Source organism: Nannospalax galili, unplaced genomic scaffold (genome assembly GCF_000622305.1).
Source record: "Nannospalax galili isolate Female #2095 unplaced genomic scaffold, S.galili_v1.0 scaffold915, whole genome shotgun sequence".
NCBI classification, from domain to species: Eukaryota; Metazoa; Chordata; class Mammalia; order Rodentia; family Spalacidae; genus Nannospalax; species Nannospalax galili.
Genome location: NW_008336255.1, coordinates 337,742 through 357,824, shown reverse-complemented (window position 1 = coordinate 357,824; position 20,083 = coordinate 337,742). Strand labels below are relative to the sequence as shown.

General features: G+C 45.1%; 1 protein-coding gene across 1 annotated transcript in view; it reads right to left on the bottom strand.

Moving 5' to 3' along the window:
• The window catches only part of Dock5 (dedicator of cytokinesis 5), a 220,180-nt gene that overhangs the window by 24,971 nt on the left and 175,126 nt on the right, over positions 1 to 20,083 (bottom strand). The window contains exons 29-39 of the mRNA XM_008830960.3: positions 19,666 to 19,760; positions 18,359 to 18,437; positions 15,987 to 16,087; positions 13,806 to 13,864; positions 13,245 to 13,399; positions 11,237 to 11,322; positions 8,049 to 8,208; positions 7,044 to 7,084; positions 6,327 to 6,417; positions 3,957 to 4,076; positions 360 to 449 (exon numbers count right to left, since the gene is read on the bottom strand). Of these exons, the coding sequence (XP_008829182.1) occupies positions 360 to 449; positions 3,957 to 4,076; positions 6,327 to 6,417; positions 7,044 to 7,084; positions 8,049 to 8,208; positions 11,237 to 11,322; positions 13,245 to 13,399; positions 13,806 to 13,864; positions 15,987 to 16,087; positions 18,359 to 18,437; positions 19,666 to 19,760 (1,077 nt within the window). The remainder of the gene's footprint in view (positions 1 to 359; positions 450 to 3,956; positions 4,077 to 6,326; positions 6,418 to 7,043; positions 7,085 to 8,048; positions 8,209 to 11,236; positions 11,323 to 13,244; positions 13,400 to 13,805; positions 13,865 to 15,986; positions 16,088 to 18,358; positions 18,438 to 19,665; positions 19,761 to 20,083) is intronic.

The window sequence follows — 20,083 nt, the reverse complement described above, 5'->3', positions numbered from 1 at the left end:
TAAAAAAATTTTTTTAAAGTTTTTTGATTTTTTATGTGTTATGCCTGCATGTGTGTAAGTGCACCTGTGCCATGGAGTGCCCACAGAGGACAGAAGTGGGCACTGGATCACAGAAACTGTAGTTACAGATGGTTATTAGTCGCCATGTGGGTGCTGGGATTTGAACCTCCATCTTCTGCAAGAACAGCCAGTGCTCTTAACTGCTGAGTCATTGCTCCAGCCCCCTCCTTTCACTTTTAAGTTAAGCAAGGTTTACTTTTCCCTTAGAAAATGCACCCGGCCTCCTGACTGTTTTCAATCCATACACCAAACCGTTTCCAGGAGTACCCACTCAAGGATCCCTGTTGGCGCAGACTCACCAGGAGACTGCCCAGGCCCTCATAGTCGAACACTTTCTTCTCGTAGGTTTCAGCCAGCTCTTTGCTCAGTGTGATGGCCTTCTCCCACATCTGTAGAAGGAAAGCAAGATGAGACGTGGAGGCCCAGCAGTCACCTCCTCACTCAGCAGCTGTCGGTTCCTCTGGTGTCACTAGGACTAAGCAGTCAGGCAGCTTGGACGCCTAGAGGGGACCCTGGTCTGCCGTCCCCCTCAGTGGGCTAACCCTTTCTTTCCTGACATCATAAGGATCTGCAGGCTGAATATCCCTCATTTGAAATGCTTGGGGCTACACGAATTTTAGATTTTGGATTTTTCTTTTTTGATTTGGGAGTATTTACTGCTGAGGCATCCCTAATCCATAGTATTCCAAAATCTGGTTTCGTTGGGTCATGTTGATGCTCAGCTGTTTCAGATTCCAGAACATTTTGCATTTTTGAATTAAGAGTGTTAACCTGTGTATCTTGGGTACTTAGGTGTCTCCTCTAGTTCTGTCTTCCAGAACACATGTTCCCACAGGAACAATATGGAGTTTAAAAGAGAAAAAAAAAATGGGCTGGAGGGATGGCTCAGTGGTTAAGAGCACTGACTGTCCTTGTAGAAGACCCATATTTGAATCCCAGCACCCACATGGCAGCTAACAACCATCTGTAACTCTAGTTCTAGGGGATCTGATACCCTCTTCTGTTTTCTGTAGGCATTGTACGACATGGGTACAGTTACATACATGCAGGCAACACGCTCATACCATAAAATAAAAATAATAAATAATTTTTTAAAGTGTTTAAAGAGCAAAGCGACAATGACTTGGCAAGATGGGTCATTTAAGGATCTGAGAGTGTTGGGGTGTCACTGGAGGGGAAAGGAAGCTGGTGTGAGACTCTGGAGTGTGTGTGCCTGTGAGTGTGTGTATGGGTGTGTATGGAGGGCTGTGTGTGTGTGTGTGTATGTGTGTATGTGAATGTGTTGGGGGGAGTATGTATATGTGTGTGCATATGTGGGTATGTATATGGGTATGTATGTGGGTGTATGTGTGAGAACGTCTGTGTATGTCTATTTATATATAGCCACATGTGTGTGTGGGGGGGGAGTATGTGTTTGTGTGTATGTGTGGGAATGTGTGTGTGTGTGTGTGTGTGTGTATGGGAGTATACGTGGGGGTGTCTGTATGCAGGAGTGTTGTGTGTGTGTGTGTGTGTGTGTGTGTGTGTGTGTGTGTGCATGCCAAGTACCACTGCACGACAACTGTTTGCAGGGACGGAAGGGGACTTGAGGCACTGTGGTGCAGAATTCGGCAAACTTTTTCCATGTAGGGCACTGACTACTCTGTCTCTACCCAAACTATGTACTAGTCAGTTTACACAAGACACTAATGTCTAAGGAGGCGTCAGGTCCTTTGCAGCCTCCTGGATGTCTGTGCTGTCTGAGACCGGCACCCCAGTGCAGCCCCCTCACCATTTCGGTAGCATGTGGAGTGTCTCAGATGAACACCATCCAAGACACTCACAGCTTACTTCATTTGTTCATTTTCTCTCCAGTAAAATCATCAGAATTCAAGGGCGTACAAGGGAATAATAAAGAGTGGGCCATGTTATATAATAAGGAATTCATCTCCTCTTTGTCCTGAGTTCCAGGGAGGAGCCTCCAAACCTTATCTCCTGTCCAGAAAAGTCAAAGTTTTTAATATTCCTCCAGTGCCCCGGTCCCCTTAGATCACCTGGGAATCTGACTAGGATGGGCCCTCCTGAGTTTGTTAAGGAAGTGACTCATGGTACTTCCTAGACAGAGTGAGGATGGGGGATAGCCTCATGATGAAAGAGCTGTAGCTATAAGCTGGGCATGGTAGCTCACCCTGAAATCCCAGCACTCTGGAGGCTGAGGCAGGAGGATTACAAATTCAAGGTTAGTCTGGGCAATGTAATAAGATTCTGTTTGAAAAAAAAAAAATCAACAACAACAAAATAAAACAGTTTTGTGGAACATGCCTTTAATCCCAGCACTAGGAGGCAGAGGCAAGGATGGAGTTCTGTGAAGTCCAAGCCAGCCTGGTCTACAGAGTGAGCTCCAGGTCAGCCAGGACTACATAGTAAGACCCTGTCTCAAAAAACAAAAAGAAAAAAAAAGTAGTGTAGAGCTTGGTATTACAAGCCCTGCCTCCAGGAGGGTGAGAGGGCTTGCAGATTGAATTCAGTCATGTAGTTAATAATTCAATCATGCCTATGTTATAGCAAATTCTGTAAAGTTCAGGTTCAGGTGAGCTTTCTAGATGGCAAATACATTGGGTTTTAAATTATTTATTTTTTTATTCATTTTGAGACTGGTTGTTCAGAAAATGTTGGTCTCAAAAGATCCTTTTGCTCAGCCTCCTGAGTTGCTAAGATTACAGGTGCACAGTACTGCATCTGGTAGACAAGTTGACTTACTGGAGAAGGAGGGAGGGGATGCTGGAGCTCTGAGACCCCTCCCCATTTAGTCATTTGGCTGGTCCTGATTTGTGTGTAATAATTAAATGTACTAATCTCCCCAATTCTGTTAGTCATTCTAGCAAATTATCAATCAACCCTGAGGGGGCTGCCCTTGGCTTCTAGTCAGTTGAACAGAGGAGTGTAAATGGTCTGGAGACCCTCACACTTACAGCTACCATCAGAAGGAAGTGCAGTTTAAAAAACAGATTATTTTTTTATTTGGACACCCCCCCAAAAAATTAATATGCATTTGGCTAGTTGTGGAACTGTGTTAGACTCCATCTGTTGCAAAAAAGAAGCTTCTTTGATGGGTAGTGAGAGGTCCGCTTGCCCAACCTAAAGAACTGTGGGCAACTGATGGCCGCTGGCACAGAGAGAAGCAGGCTCTTACAGGGATGGGACTCCTAGAAGGCTGAGCAGGCTCCAATGGATGGATCCATGCTGAGGGACATATGGGGACACAGATCGGATTCTATAGGCCGTATGTATATACAGTGGAATACACCGAAGTGGGGGCGGAACGGGGAGGTGCAGATGGAGAAGGAAATCTAAGTATCATCAAATTAGATTGTATAAAAATCATAAAAATTCAATGAAAAAAGAAAAGTAATTTCAAAAAAAGTCTTTCTATTTGTGCATACGTGTACATGCACTGTGCATGTATGGGATATGTGTGTATATGCATGTGTGTATATGGGGAGGTGTGGGTGTGCTGGCCTGTGTGGAGGCTTGAGGTTGAGGTCACGTGTCTTGTCCTCAATTGCTTCTGCACCTTATTTTTTTGAGAAAGGTTTTCTCACTGAATTTGAAGCTCATCACTTTGGCTAGCCTGGCTGGCCAGTAAACCCCAGAATTCTCCTGTCTCCTCCTCCCAACTCCGGGGTTACAGGCATGCATCCCTGTGCTCAGCTTTTACACAGGTAGTGGGAATCCAAACTCAGGTCCTTAAGTTCACAGAGCAAGCTCTCTGCCCACTGGGCCATCTCCTAGATGTGAGTGCAATTCTGTTGTTAGCCTGTGTACCCTGTGCTGACTCGGTGCCTCAAACTGGAATGTACTGATTATAGTCCTTTTTCTCTTCCCACTGGTATGAGAACAGAGAACCCACAACTCACTTTGCCTTTGTCAAAGTAGGATATGATTTCCTGATACAGTTTCTCCTTAAGTTCTTGCTGGGTGTAAACACAGTAGCTGTCCCTCTGAAGTAAGTGGGGTACACAGGGCTTGTCAGACCACTAGAAAGCAAAAAGCAACACCAGGGATGAACATCACGTGTCCATTCATTAAGAGAGATGAATGTAGCAAATATTCAGACAGGAAAAATCAGGAATATCCCTCTTTGCATATGTCTGACTCATCCATATTGTATTTTAAGTTATTTACTAAACACAAACATTGCATACACGCGGATAGCCATATGCCAGCTCTGAAACAAGTGTCATGCCAAATGGACGAACACGTGCAGCATTCCTGGGAAAAGCAAGGCATCAAGCGGGGCTGCGACCACCGTGACCACAGTACCGAAGGCATCGTGAACACATCACATGAGGGCTACAAACTGTCACTGTTTGTGAACGTTACATCCTTCAGAGTTCAAGGCAGTCTACCAAAAAAGCACTAGACACAACAACTCAGTACAAACTAGCAAAAATTTAAAAAATTAAAAACATTTGAAAATAAACCTCAGCTACAAAGATTACTAGTCGTGCAGAGGATAACAGAAGGAAATGCCCCAGCGACATGAAGCCAACAGTTAAGATAACTCAGACATCACAAGGATCATTCAGGCCTTACATGCGGAGAACACGCATGTGCCATGCGAGGGCACAGCAGCAGACCTGAAGAAAGGGAAACTCACACTACGATCTCATAAACACGTAAATTCTCACCACAATCTGCCCCCACCCCCACCTCTTTTGGTAGTGTGACTTGAATCCAGGGGTTTAAGCATGCTGGGCATGCGCTCTACAACTGAGCTAAATCCCCAGCCTTCTTTTTTTTTTTTTTCTTTTTTTACAGCAGACAACAAATTTGATTAAACGTAAAGAAATAAACTCACACAGGAAGATTCCCAAGTGGCAAGGGGATTTGGAAACCGAAATCTAAAGCTCCCAGGAGGGCTTGGGCCTTTTCAGTATTGGTGGTGGTATAGGGTGGGTCCCTCACCCCTGATTTTGGATTGGCTAACTTGTTGTAGTTCCAGGGTATGTCCAGTCCTGGCCTTGGACTTAGCTAAACTGGTTTGAACCAGTCAGCCAGGAGAAGAGGCCCTACTAGCTGGAGCGGAGGTCCTCAGGCCTTTGTAAAGAAGCTGGAAGTTTGTCATCTGTTACTTCTTTGTGGTCCTTTCCTTTTGTATTGGTTGCCCTGTTAGGGATAAGTCAGCTTCTGGCCCCTCCCTCCCAGAGGGCTGGCTCTAGGCTAGACCAGCTCTAAGTGCGGATGATTTGCACTTAGCTCTTTGGAAAGACCTCACAGACTTGCTGGACGTCCTTTCAGAGGAAAACTGGCCCTGCCCTGAGACACTGCTCATCTTCAGTGGTTCCCTCCTCAAAACCTATTGGGCTGGGCATGGTAGTGCATGCCTTTAATCCCAGGGGAGGCAGAGGCAGGGGGATCTCTGTGAGATGGAGGTCAGCCTGATCTACAGGCCAGCAGGGTATACAGGGAGTCCCTATGTCAAAAAAACCCAGCCTTCTTTTTAACATTTAAAAAATTTTCAAACAGAGTCACTCAGTTGCTCAGGCTGGTCTTCAGCTCGTGATCCTCTCTGCCTCAGGCTCCCCATCAACTGGGATTACACCACCAGGCCCTTCAAAGTCAGTTTTCTCTTTTCTTCTTTTTCCTTCTCTTCCCTCTTTCTGACTCCCTCCCCCTCCCCTCTCCATTTCTCTCTTCTCTAGCTCCCTTCCCTTCCCCTGTCCTCCTCCCCTCCCCATTTCCCTTCCCCTCTCCTCTCTCCAGTCTCCTCCTCCCCTCCCCTCCCTTCCCCTCCCCTTTTCTTCCCTTCTGTCCTTTCACTGGAGATTGAGTTTAGGTACATGAGCATGATAGACAAGCACTTTACCACTGAACTACATCCCAATCATAGGCCAGTTTCATGATTCTAAGACCACATGGAAAAATACAAAAGAAAGAAAACAATAAACAAAGGAGCAGTGCTGAGTAGGTGCCAGGAGATAAGACACTGTTAGAAATTAATCACAAAAATCATACAGTGCTAACAGTACATGAAAAGAGGGCGGCCCACAGGAAAATGGATACTAGGATGACACCTCCCCAACAGAATTCAGCACGTTTAAAGCTGAGATCTTATGCTAGTGAGGAAGACGTGGGTGATATTTAACAAATACCAACTCTGTCTGGGAAGAAAAGCTGGATCCACACCTCATACGTGACACCAGGAAAGGGCAGTTTACTTTTTAAAAATTTTTTGATGTAGGCTCTCCCGATGTAGCCCAGGCAAGCTGCGCCAACATAGTTACCTGCAGAAGCTCTGCATGCAGGAGAAGCGTGTAGGCAGCTTCCGTGTAGTTCTCACAGTCACGGTGCAGATCTCGAAGCTTGTACAGGTATCTGGGAAGAAGGGGAGAGAGAAGTCCCTTTGTCTCAGCCAGGTGAGCTAGCACCTAGTGCAGTCCAGTCAGTGCCAGCCTGCTGCCAAGGTCTTCCCTCTCATCTTGGAACACCTCCCTTCGCTTGGGCAAGACTCATGACCTCCCTTTCTATACCACTGTGTTTCCCTCCACTCTTCCTTTAAGGCAGTGTTCTCAATTTAAATTTTTTAAGCCTTGGTCCTCTTTTGGAGGTAAGGAAAAGCTTTGGAATCTCTGCCTGAGGCAATGCGTAGAGCAGATGAACACCTTTGTTTCCCGGTTGGGGATTAATGAATGACTCCCCAATCTAGGGCTCTGTGGTGGTTATCTTTCCTGCCTGTCCTTTTGGGTGTCTCCTGATTATCCTGGCTGGAAGTTTCCCATCCTTCCCTGAACCCTGACATGCCTGTTACAGACTCCCTCAAACTGCACTCATTTGGGCTCTGTCTAGTGAGCTCATCTTCTGATGGAAGATGGAGCACATCTGTATTTTCAGGAGCCTGTCAAGGCAGCCAGCACGGTGACAGGGCAGAATACTTTCTGGTTGGAAAATGTATCTTAAATACACGATACAAAACTGCAAAGCCAGGCATTTCCTTCACTTACCTTATGTATATATCCTCTCGCTTCTTTTCTTTATAAAAATTCTGTCAAAAAGGTCACAAAACACCAACATAAATTAAAAGCTGTTGATGAGCTTTCCACAAAAATAGCCAAAGTGTGATTGTTGCTGTTGTTTTATTACTTTTATTTTCGATTTTTATTTATTTGTGTGTGTGTGTGTGTGTGTGTGTGTGTGTGTGTGTGTGTGTGTATGTGTGTGTATGAGCACAACTGCCCATGGAAGCCAGAAGAGGGCGTTGGAGTCCCTGGAGCTGGAATTACAGGTGGTTGTTGTCTGACTGACATGGATGCTGAGAGCTGAACCCCAGTCCTCTGGAAGAGCAGCAAATACTCTAACCATTGAGTCATCGCTCCAGGCTCCAAGGCTGCTTTTCACATGTCTCTTTTCCAAAGAGCTCTTTAAGAAGCTCCCCCCAGCAGAACAGGAAACTATGAGTTAGAAAGAAGCAGGAGCAGGTGGTTTCGAATGTGCTTCTGAGAAACATGAGAAATTTCTATGGGACCAGCATATGCCCAGCCAGTGCACCCTGAAGTCACTTGGTACATCAGGGAAGTGGGAGGTTCTGGGGTTACGTTAGGCAAAAGAATGCTCAGCAACCTAAACCTTGGAGGTCTAGGTTCCCAGGGAAAGGGAAAGCCAGCGTTCTATCATCAGGAGGTTGCACAGACTAACTTTATTTCACGGCATAGGTTTCTGCCTATGTGTTACAATCACAACTGTAAAGCAGTCGCACCTGAGTAAGCCTGAGACCTTCAAGGAGAGCTGAATGGAGCACTTATGTCATGTTTTCCAGGCCCACTTCCAAATTTACCCTAAAAGTCTGGTCTCGCTCTATCTGTGAGTCCTTAAGCGAGTCTGACTCAGTAGGGCACAGAGTCCATAAAGGTGGCCCAGGGTGCCTGTATATCCGTGCTATTAACCTAGAGCTGAGCCACAGCGAGCGGGAGCCACAGTGCCCGCTTGCCATCCTGGGGACAGGCACTTACCAGAACGTTCACAGTGCAGCTCATGCGGTTTTCCTTGCTCTCGTCATGCATGATGATGGTTCTGTAGTCAAGCAGGTTCTCCAAGAGGCTGCTGACCAGGAGGGCAAAGACTTCCCCGGAGCCTGAGAGGTATTTATGCTTCCGGCAATGTTCCAGAAGCCTGGAGAGGGAGGGAGAGAAATTTCCCACATTTCACGCACTTGCTCTGGCACTATCTGTGAGCACCAACCACAGTCCCCACAGCAGGGAGCACTAGACTTATGATACACACCCTGCTTATCCTGGGACTTTCAACTGGGCCAGACCTGTTTTCTCAAGTTCTCTCTCTTCGGGACCCAGTCACCATCCACTATCACTTGGAATCCTAGCTCACAGCAGCCTCTGAACATCAATTGGTTTGTGGATTCCCCAGCAGATGTACAAATGAGAACCTTTGCTCACAAGGTTCGTGCATCCTCACAGTTCTAACCCGTCTACATGAGAATGCCCTTCCTGTGTCTTTATTCTCTCTAAGGCCTGGCATTGCATGGACATTCTAGAAAGTCTCAGGTGGATGCCCAGCCCAGAGGAACCTGGCAGACATCTTTGTGAGTGACACTTCAGGTAAATGCATTTTCAGATAGAAATGCAGCACTCTAGACAGGCAGACTGATCTAGATCTCCCTTTTGGGGGGTGGGTCATAGAAAGCAAAATTCTGGGGCTTCTTGGACAAGTAAAAGAAAACTTCAGAAATGGAGAAAAAAGAAAGGAAACAGGGGCTAAAGAATCTGCCCAGAGTCTAGGAGCATACTTGTGTAGATTTGTGAAGTTGTGTTGTCTGAGCCAGTGATCCAGAAACGACAAAGAAAACAGAAAGACCTTTCCAGGAAAAATAAGCCGTAGGGATCTTTTAAATGAGTAACTTATCTTATGTATCTATTATGCATGTGTATAGGTATGTGTGTTTGTGTATGTGTGTATGTATGTTTATGCATGTATACATGTGTATGTGTATATAGAGTCTGGGTGTGTGTGTCTGCAGAACCAGAAAGTGAATCTAGGGCCTTGAGTATCTAGGCAAGTACTCTACTACAGACTGAGCTACATCCTCAAATCTTAGGTGTGTTTCTTTCTATCTGTGCATAACTTCTCTGCTTAACTCAGATTAATCCAGTATTTCAAAAGTCATAAACTAGAACGCTGGGCGGTGGTGGTGCGCGCTTTTAATCCCAGACCTCGGGAGGCAGAGGCAGGATGATCTCTATGAGATTAAGGCCAGCCTGGTCCACATAATGACTTCCAGGTGAGCTGGGACTAAGGAAACCCTGTCAAACAAACAAAAACAACAAAAAGTTATAAGTTAGGATGGTTTGAAGGTCAAACAGAGACCTAATGGAAAAATGATAAAATGATCACCAAAAGGGCTATCATTAGTAACAAAATGCAGAAGATTTCTAGCTCCTTAAAACCGGGCCTGTTCGGAGCTGGAGAGATGGCTCAGTGGTTAAGACCACTGACTGCTCTTGCAGAGGACCTGGGTTTGATTCCCAGCACCCACATGGTAGCTATGAACCATCCTTAACTCCAGTTCCAGGGGAATCCGACGCCCTCTTCTGACCTCTGCAGCACCATAGAACATGGGTGCGCTCACATATATGCAGGCAATATGCTCATACACATAAAATAAAAGTAATAAATAAAATATATTTTTTTAAAATTGGGCCTGTTCTTCAACTCCACTCAGCTGGTAGGGGTTGAATGTGCTGGCTCCTCCTTGGAGACTCTTTTAAGCTCACGGTCAGGCTGGTTCACAAAACTGCCCCAGAACAGGAGAATAATAAAATGATGGAGCAGAGACAGGAAAAGAGATGCAGAGGGTCAATGGTAGCCAAGTTCAGAGAACACAAGAAATGAATGCGTAAGGTGTTCTCGGCCCGGAACAATGGAAAGATCAGATAATAATAAGCTAACTCCCCCCACCCCAGTTTTGGGGGCTCTTTTTGAGACAGGGTCTCCCTGTTGACCTGGCTATGTAGACCAGGCTGGCCTTGAAAACAGAGAGATCCTCCTGTCTCTGCCGCCAGAGTGGTGGGATAAAACGTGTGCACCATCACACCCAGCTTCCCCCGCCCCTCATTTGTGTGTGTGTGTGTGGGGGTATGTATATATTTTTACATGTGTGGGTGGGTACCTTTGCATGTGTGTGAGGCCTGAGGTCCTGATGGCAAGAACCAACCTCAATTGCTCTTTCACTTTATTCACTGAGGCAGGGTCTCTCAATCAAACCTACAGCTCACCAATTTGGCAAGTCCTGCTAGCCAGCTTGCTCCTGTGATCCCCTGACTCTACCTGCCCAGGGCTGAGATTACAGGTGGGCTACTACCCGGCATGTATGTGGGTTCTGGGGATCCAAATTCTGGTCCTTCCACTTGTGTGGCAAGCACCTTTACAAATGAGCCATCTCCCCAGCCCTGCAGTTAGCCTTTGTAAAGTGTGAACTCTGCAATGAACACTATGTTGACACACTGTCTCATTTAATCTAACAACAATACTAAAAAGTAGATACTATTCTCATAAATGAGAAACAAGGGCAATATCTGGCAAGATGGCGCACTGGATCCAAAGTCAAACTCATAGCATGCAGTGAAAACAGAATTTAGAACTCAGTCTTGCCAGTGCCAACAGCCAAGGAGAGCGCCACTGAGTGTGTGGAGGCCGGACGGGGACAGTAGAGATAACGTGAGCTCAGATGAGGGCATGGATATCTGCGTGGAGTGGAAAGACCAAGTTGGTGGGAGAGAGAACCACTTTGTTACTAGAACTCCTTTACAGAGCCTGAGGTATTTTTAAATATAAAGTTGACCTTGAAATGTTTTCCTTTTAAATGACTGCTTTGAAGCTGTAATTAGAAGTGCCAGTACTTTTGCTAAAGTTCCGAATTCAGACACTGGGCAGGATGCCACCATTTGGTGTGTTCCCTCGTCTCCTTCATCTGCTCTGTTCTCCAGGTTGGCCAGAAAAACCTGGGGTGGACTCACATTGGATAAGCACTACAATCAGCAGCATAAATTCCATCCGCACCACCGAGGACCACTGTGGGGGGCGGGGAGTGATTCTGAGGCTGCTGACTGCTGGGTGGGCAGCTGAAGCTCAGCTGTTCTCCACGCCAAATGACACCACTGGCTTAAGGTGTTTCTGAGATACTCACAGCTTTTCCAGAAGGACCTTATATTGCTCATCTCCTCGGCCCCCTTCCACCTCTTGATCCAGCTTGGTGATCAACTCATTCTCAAACTGAAAGAAAAGACAGTTTCACAGGAGAATGTTGAAAACCTAGAAGAATGTGTACAACACACGTGGCCAGTCTGTGTAGATCGGGTTTAACCCCTTTAGCAAATTGGGAATTGTTTTCAACACAGATGGGGGCTGTCCTACAGCACACTACTTATAAGTACCACACCATGGCCCTGTCAAAACATTCTGAAGCAGTCTAGTATATTTGTCCTTGGCTGGACATTAGCAAAAACACCTGAAATGCTACTTTATAATTATGCATCTAAAAACAGATTAATAATTCTTCTGCTCCTCCTCCTGCCCTGTCTGTATTCGACACACTGTTTTGCTATGTATTACTGGTTGGTCTAGAATCCAAGCAATCCACCTGCCTCAGTACTATACTGAGCTTTAATGCTATTTTTGTGTCTTGTCTAAGTTTTGGTGATGCGATTGCTTTTGCTGAGCTTCATAGCTGCAAAACCTTCCTTTCGGTATGAATAGGTTTATAGGTGTGATGGTTAAACTCAGTTGTTAATTTGGCTGTTTCTGGGATGCACTAAGAGACAGGCCTCTGGGAAGGTTTGTGAAGGTATTTCCTATAAGGGGTAACTAAGGGAGGAAGACTCTCCCCGAGTGGTCAGCACCTTCTGGCAGTAACCCAGATGTAAAACTGTTTTAGGGGGGCAGGGGGGTGTGTGGAGAGATGGCTCAGTGGTTAAGAGCACCAACGGCTCTCTCAGAGGACCTGGGTTTGATTCCCAGCACCCACATGGCGGCTAACAACTGTCCATAGCTCCAGTTCCAGGGGATCTGACACCTTCTTCTGTCCTCCACAGGCATTGTATGACATAGGTGCACTTACACACATACAGGCAATACACTCATACACATAAAAATAAAACAGTTATCGCTGGGTGTGGTGGCGCACACCTTTAATCCCAGCACTTGGGAGGCAGAGGCAGGTGGGTCTTTGTGAGTTCGAGGCCAGCCTGGTCTACATAGTGAGTTCCAAGACAGCTGGGGCTATAAGGAGACCCTGTCTCAAAAAGACGACAAAAAAGAACTGGCTTGGCCTTGTCTGCCCACCTTCCCTATATAGGAGAGGCTAGGCATTCGCTCTGCCTCCTTGTTTTAACCCATAGAAAGAGCCAAAATGAAGATAATCTATAAATAAATAAATAAATAAATAAATAAATAAGAGAGAGAGAGAGAGAGAGAGAGAAAGAAGAAAGAAAAACTGTGTGAGGGAAGAGCAGTGCTCTTTGCCTGCCCAACTCTGCTCCTGATGGCTAGTGCCTCTACCCTCTTGCTGCTGTTCAGATGCCAGGTTCTTCGGTCTTCCAAATTGGACTGAAGACCAGAGGTTCTCCAGAACTCCTCCAGGCCATCAGCACCAGTGTTGAGGTGTCCGGTTTTATGGGCCAAGCAGCTACCAGGTCCTCAGCCTCTCCAGCATGCAGACAGCCACTGTACTACCCAGCTGATCTAATGAACGTTCTTTGAGGAACATATTTGTGCTATGCATTCCGTCCCTCTAAACCCTGACTAAGGCAGTGGGTAAGTGAAGGGAGGCCTAGAAGACGCAGGCAAACTAAAATTCTCAACAGTAATGAATGGGTGCAGGATCCACTGTGCCTCTCCCTCGGCTGGCCTACAGCAAGACAGGTTACACCCTTCAAATCCCTGCAGCAGGGTAAAGAGGAACCCATTCAGTTTTTTACCTTCTGAGTCAGACCGGCCTCGGGAAGGACATGGGGAACAGATTCCTCCTAGGCTCAGGCCACAAGGCCTGATGATGTGTCTAATTCTTATACATAAAAAGGGAGTTTTAGAAGGACTCTGATTTTCCATTCAGGGTACTGCTTTTACCCGTAGAGAGAAGATAAGCAAGACCTAAGCGTTATGAGGTTAGAGAGGTCCCAGAATCTGCCACTTCTTACCATATGGAAATTGCCATTGCCACTGAAATTGAACTCACACTGCATCATATCAAAGAAAATGGGGATTGTGGCTTTCCGGAGCTCCACTTCAGGGGTCAGAGTGACCTCCAGAATGGGACCCACCATAGATGGGATGAATTTGATTTTGTGAGGACCTGAAATGAAAGTAAATGAGGGTATTAGAAAAATCAGGTCATGGGAAACCATTATACCCTTTCTTCACAGGGTCCGTAAGAGCAGAAAAAGTTTACATGGATAAACCATCTCAATTCAGGAGTGACAGATGCTGCATTCTGATAACATGTGGATGACATGATACAAAGGGTTCGCTGTCAACGTCCCAGGAGGAAGGGTGTGGGGCCACAGAGCAACCTTATTTCTGGATATCCATACTGACAAATCTTGGGGTTATTTCAATTAAAAGAAGGAGCCATCATGGGTGTGTCTTTTTAATGAAACTTATGCTCATAAATCTTACTTTAGAACAAAAACTAAAGAATTCACCGAGGGATGCTTATTTCAAGGAGTTGGGCTGGGGCCTATTCAAGGGCAGACACTCACCCAGGTTGTACCACATGTCCCGGATCCTAAAGCCGATTTCCTTTCTCATGTCCCCATATCTAGAAAGAAGAGCAGAAGTTGAGAAAAGGAAACAAGTCACATGCAATACAGTTGTCCCTCGGATCTGCAAAGGACTGGCTCCAGGATCCCCTGTCTGAGGACACTTGAATTGCAGGTGCGCATGGCCCTTACAAAGAACAGCTTAGGATTTGCATCGCTTAGATGACTCAGGATACTCAATACAAAGGCCTGGAGATGCCACTTAGTGGCAGAACATTTGCCTTCCATGTGCAAGGCTCTGAGTTTGATTTCTAGAACTAAAGAGAAGAGGCAGAGGTAGTGGAGGATTGCTACAAAACTGTGTTTTCCAGATATGACAGGGCCATTGCACACATGAACACACAGTTGTTCTGACTAGACGCAGAAGGATGGTGGATGGGCTCACAAAGTTCCACCCCTAGCTGCAAGGCTAGTGGCAGTTGATGGCTGCTGGGAGGAGGAGCGTGTCAGTTTGCTGAAAGGCTTCCCTATTCCATTGGATGGCCCAACACCCATACACAGTGACAGCACAAAGTGGACTCAGTGGGTTTGAAAAAGAGCACATGATGGGGCTGGAGAGACGGCTCAGGCGTTAAGAGCACTGGCTGCTCGTTCAGAGGACCTGGGTTCAGTTCCCAGCACCCACATGGAGGCTAATAATCTTCCGTAACTCCACTTCCAGAGGATGACACGGGTGCACACACACACATGCAGACAATACACTCATACACATAAAAATAAAAATAATAAATAAAATATTTAAAAACATTTCTACTGATTTGAGAATTTCATACAATGCATTTTGATCATATTCAGATCACTCTACACCCTCTACCCCCTCACCTTACCAGCCCCCCCGACACACTCTATTATTTGTCTTTTTACAGAAAGCCTGTTGAGTCTAATCTATGTTTTCTAAATGCTCTTGGGTGTGAGTCTATTCCTTGGAGTCTAGTCAACCTATGGGGCAATAACTAGTATTTTTTATTTTAAGACAAAGTCTCATGTAGCCCAGGCTGGTATGCAACTTGCTATGCCACCAAGGTTGCCCTTGAACTACTGATTCTCTTGCCTCCTCTTCCTGAGTGTTGGGTTTATAACCTTGCATCACCACACCCAACTTCATGTGTTCTATCTTTTTTTTTTTTTCCATTTGTAGTCAACTAACTTCACTTATGCTTGTTAAACCAAACTTCTCTGATAAAGAAGTTCTATTGCTACTGGAAACCTATAAAGCAGGTTAGACATTTTATCTTTTAAAGCAGTCACTAAACCTTACTGAACCTATCTGTTGTAAAGGAGCTCTGTGGTGTCTGTGACCATGGATGCATGGTTATCAATCTTATGTTGTTTAGGGGGGAACCACAGGTAGAAGAATATTATGTAATTTGCCTAGCATATCACATACCACAGCAAGGGGTCATAGAACTAAAATGCCAAGTTAACTTTCAATTTTCTTTGAGTTTCCAGGCTCTAGATGAACTCTGAAACAGGCCTGAGAGGAATGTAGGGAAACATGTTCCCACATCTCACATCTGAACATAGTTCCATTTGAATCCCAAGCCAGGAATCGGGAGAGCATTTTTAGGTTATGTTGGAGACTTGGTATTTGTGCTACAGTAACAGAGAGGTAGATGACTGGGCCCAAAGAGTAGGCTTTGCAAAACTTAAGGAGGCTCTATGCCTGCAATTTTGATGAGCTGCCAGGGGATGGCAGGGGATCCTGGGCAAGCGCATGAAGGTACAGCCTCCATGAAAAACATGGGTGACGCTAGAGATGGCTCAGCAGTTAAGAGCACTGCCCGCTCTTGCAGAAGACTTGGGTTTGGTTCCCAGTACCCACATGGCAGCTAACAACCATGCATAACTCCAGTTCCAGGGGATCTGATGCCCTCTTATGGCCTCCACAGGCATTGCAAGCACATGCTGCGTTTAGGTACATGCAGACAAAGTAAATAAAATTTAAAAATATGGATGACTGATGAGGTGGTGGGGAAGGGAAGATCTGAGGTCTACTGAGTGATGAAGTATAAGACACCAGCAACACGAACAAGTCCCTGTGATTTCTGTGATACTCAAAATGTCACTGAAAACAGACCAGTTGGCCTCCCAGCCATCACCAAATCTTTAAAGGATACTTACTTTTTCAAAATTTTGTTGCGCTTGGCTTGTGAGAAGGTTTCAAGTTGAAGGGACTCATGGGTGAGAAATGCCACCGCCAAATGGAAGTAATTATTCCAGAGCTGTTTGGGAGTCATTGTGTAGGAAGAAAGAAATGGAAAAGAACATCAGTGAGGGCCAGAATAAAACAGACCCACATGCACGAGAGGCACTAGCTGGGGATTCACAAAAAATCCAAATGAAATCCACAGGACTTCTTGTACGTTTCTGGGGTTTCAATTACTCACTTCTGAATGTTTGAAGGTTAATATTAGGCTTTAAAAAATAATCCAAACTTTACATTTTTCTTTACTCAGGGGATAAAGGAGATGTGCTGCCAAGAATTATACCTATTTATAGCAGGTGGCTTGGCAATGCATATCAAAGTGCTAAGTTCTGCCAAACTTTGGAACTAGTAAATACTTTCAGGATTTTTTTTCTTGACAAAATAACTGTGGTTAGTTACACATATATAAAACCAAAGAAGGTCCTCACAGAGCTATTTAATGTAATGGAAAATGAAAACAGGCTAAATCTTCTTAAGAATTTAGTTAAATCATTCATGGCCAAGTCATGTGATAGACTGCAGTCAGCTGTTTAAAATATTATGAAACTACTTAACATCATTAGGAAAAAAAATCACAGGTTGTCAGAAGAAAAGTAAGGAAAGTAGACTAATGGTTTATCAAAAAGCAGCACGGCTCATTTCTATTTTGGCATATATTTATACACATATGACTACATATACATATGTGTATAATATATCTATTCATACAGATGAACATACATATTTATAACCTTCCCTAACTCTCCATAATAACAGTTCTACAGATAGAAAAAGCACATCACCAACTAAACACTGTCAGCAATGTAAACTCAGAGAGCTGGAACCTGGTAGACCTTCACCAGGGACCAGAAGAGCACTGAGTACATGCGAACACACTCCTATTGATTAGATGAAGGAATAAATGAAGATGAAGCTACTGGTTACCTGTTTTTCAGGTACTCAGTGTAATAATAGCAACAGTGTGCTTATGAACTGAACCCATCTGCTGTAGCAGAGCTATCTGGTCTCTGTCTGTAACCCTGCATGCATATGTATGTTCGCATATATGTACACAGGCTCGACATGAAGGTGCTAGCAATAAAAGAAAGGACTAGAGCAATCTCCCTTATCTGAGACTTTGCTTTCTGAAGTTTCAGTTATCTGCAGTCCACTGTGGTCTGAAAATATTAGCATTTATTTCACTGGACATCACATTCACACCAACTTTATTATCCTGCCATAATTGTTCTGCTTTCCCATTCCTGGTTGGTGTTAATCTCATACATGCCAGATGCATAAAGCGAGCGTTATCACAGGTGTCTATGCAAAGGAATACAGTGCCCATAGGTTCAGTACTGTCTGAGGTTGCGGGCGTCCTCTGGTGGTCCTGGACTGACTCTCAGAGGGTAAAGGAGACTATGGTATTTGTATTTTCTTTTTTTTATTTAGGTATATTTTCTATTATAGGTTGGCTCTTTCTGTTTACAGGTGTGTTGTTTTTTAAAATTATTTGTTTTTAAGTTTATTTTATTTATTATTTTTATTTTATGTGTAGGAGTGTATTGCCTGCATGTATGTGAGTGCACCTGTGTCGTGCAATGCCGCGGAGGTCAGAAGAGGGCTTTGGATTCCCCTGGAACTGGAGTTAAGGACGGTTTGTAGCCACCATGTGGGTGCTGGGAATCGAACACAGGTCCTCTGCTAGAGCAGTCAGCGCTCTTAACCGCTGACCCATCTCTCCAGCCCCTAATTTATTTTATGAGTGTTTTGCCTCCATATATGTAAGTGCACCTGTGTCATGCAGTGCCCACAGAGGCCAGAAGAGGGCATCAAATCCCCTGGAACTGGTGGTTGTTAGCTGCCATGTGGGTGCTGAGAACCAAACCCAGGCCCTCTGGAAGAGCAGCCAGTGATCTTAACCACTGAGCCATCTTTCCAGCCCCTGTGTTATTTTATATAATGAAAAAGAAAATACATTTTATTGTGTTTGGAGAACTGTTTCAAGAATGTGTGCTTTGGGAAATCTGAAAGCCTTTATTTGGCAGTGATAAAGCTTGAGGTACCACTTTCCTAAGTGAGATATTCTCTTCCTGTGGTTAAGAATTTGCCGGGCATGGTGGCGCGCGCCTGTAGTCCCAGCACTCAGGAGGTAGAGGCAGGTGGATCTCTGTGAGTTCAAGGCCAGCCTGGTCTACATGGTGAGTTCCAGGACAGCTGGGGTTACAGGGAGACCCTACTTCAAAAAGACCAAAAAATAAAATATAAAATAAAATAAATTCCAGAGACTTCCAGGTGGGTGGATAATTACCTGAAGTTCAAAGCTTGCCTGGTCCATGAAGCATCTCGTGAGAACTTCAGCAAACTGATTAATAGCACGGAGGAAAACCCTAGGGAGGAAGGCACAGATGAAGAAGGCAGCCCTGTGTCCTTGGAGATATTTCCCCACCTACTTCGGACATGAACCAAGGAACTGGCTAGGAAATGCAAGAGTACCTACCAGTGTCCTTAGAGGCCGTTCACAGCCAGTCTATGGAAGGAGCCACAGAAGCTCAGGGTCCCTGGCTGCCTGCCAGAGTCTCGGGTCTATAGCACAAGTTCCCTGAGGGTGGCACAGAAGCTACAAGCCCAGGCCACTGGAGCCCCCAGGCAGCTGTTCACTACAGGCCATTCTGCTACATACTACAGTATTTCCCTTTTACAGGTCAGGTTTTCAGGTACAGTTGTTCTCTAATCTCTACCTCGTTGGAAAAACTTTTGCTGATTGGGTATCAGGGCCATGGAGAGTAAATCATGTTTATTTTAATGATTTGGCTTATTTGACTCGTTAAGAAAATCCAAAAGCTATAATAAATATAATGTAATACAATATAATAATATAAAATGCAACATCATATATATTTAGTTCATTCCATGTCTACTCAACAAGTATTTAATCACTGGGCAACAATGCTAAGATACCATGGTGATATGCTCAAAAATATAATTCCCAGTCTTATGAACAGTGATGGATTCTTACCACTTATAAATGTAGTTATGTTCCAACAGAGAATGTGGGAAAAAATTCCATGACAGAGTTTCAAAGAGGTGTGAGAAATCAAAAGGAGGAAAAGATTAACATTCATATCAGGTTGGGACAGAAGGTCCCATTGGAGGGGTGTTTGGGAAGGGCCATGAGCAATGGAGTGGGGCTGAATACCAGAGATGAAAGAGAAGGCACAGCAGGCCACAGCAGCAAGTAAGTCAGAGAACGTGCCAGGAACCAGGAGCACGTCTGGTTGGCACACAGGTTACATGTATAGGGAAACTGTGGGAAGGAACTGCTGGAAAGACATCAGGATAAGGAGGCTGTGGAAACACTGGGACAGGGTATGGGGAGCTGACGTCGAGTGGATTAACAAGAGGATGATGAAGACACCAGCCCAGGAAAGCAGAGATGGCCAGTGGGAGCTCGGTGAAATGGAGGTCTCAAGCACACACATTAGGGTCGAAAAGAGGGAAGATCCTCATTTTACAGGTGAGAGGGTTTGAGGCAGGGGGATATAACAGCTTAAAGTCTGCACAGCTGACCAGGGTGTTAAAGGTCGAAGCCTCTGGATTGGCCATGGGTGATCTCACCTGCTCTGTGTCATGTTCATGACCATCCAATCTTTGGCATATACATTCTTTCCAATCAGATCCTTAAACATGATAAAGGTTTCCATTAGGAAGTCCTGTGGAGAGCAAAGGAGGAACAGTTGGGGAAACAGGCTCAAATAGCCTTTCTTTCAGCAGGTGAACAGAAGGCTCCCTATATCTAGATAACACAGTGCTGGGATATGGTATGACCTTTTCCATGAGGTTGATCATGAATTCTTCCTTTTATTTTTGGTCTTTTTGAGACAGGGTCTCCCTGTAGCCCCAGCTGGCCTGGATACAATGCATTCTTATATGTAACTATTGTGTGATTTGATTTATTTTGTTTTGGTATCATGAGACAGGATCTTGCTGTGGAACCCAAGCTGGCCTCCTGCTTCAGCCTCCCAAGTATTAGGAT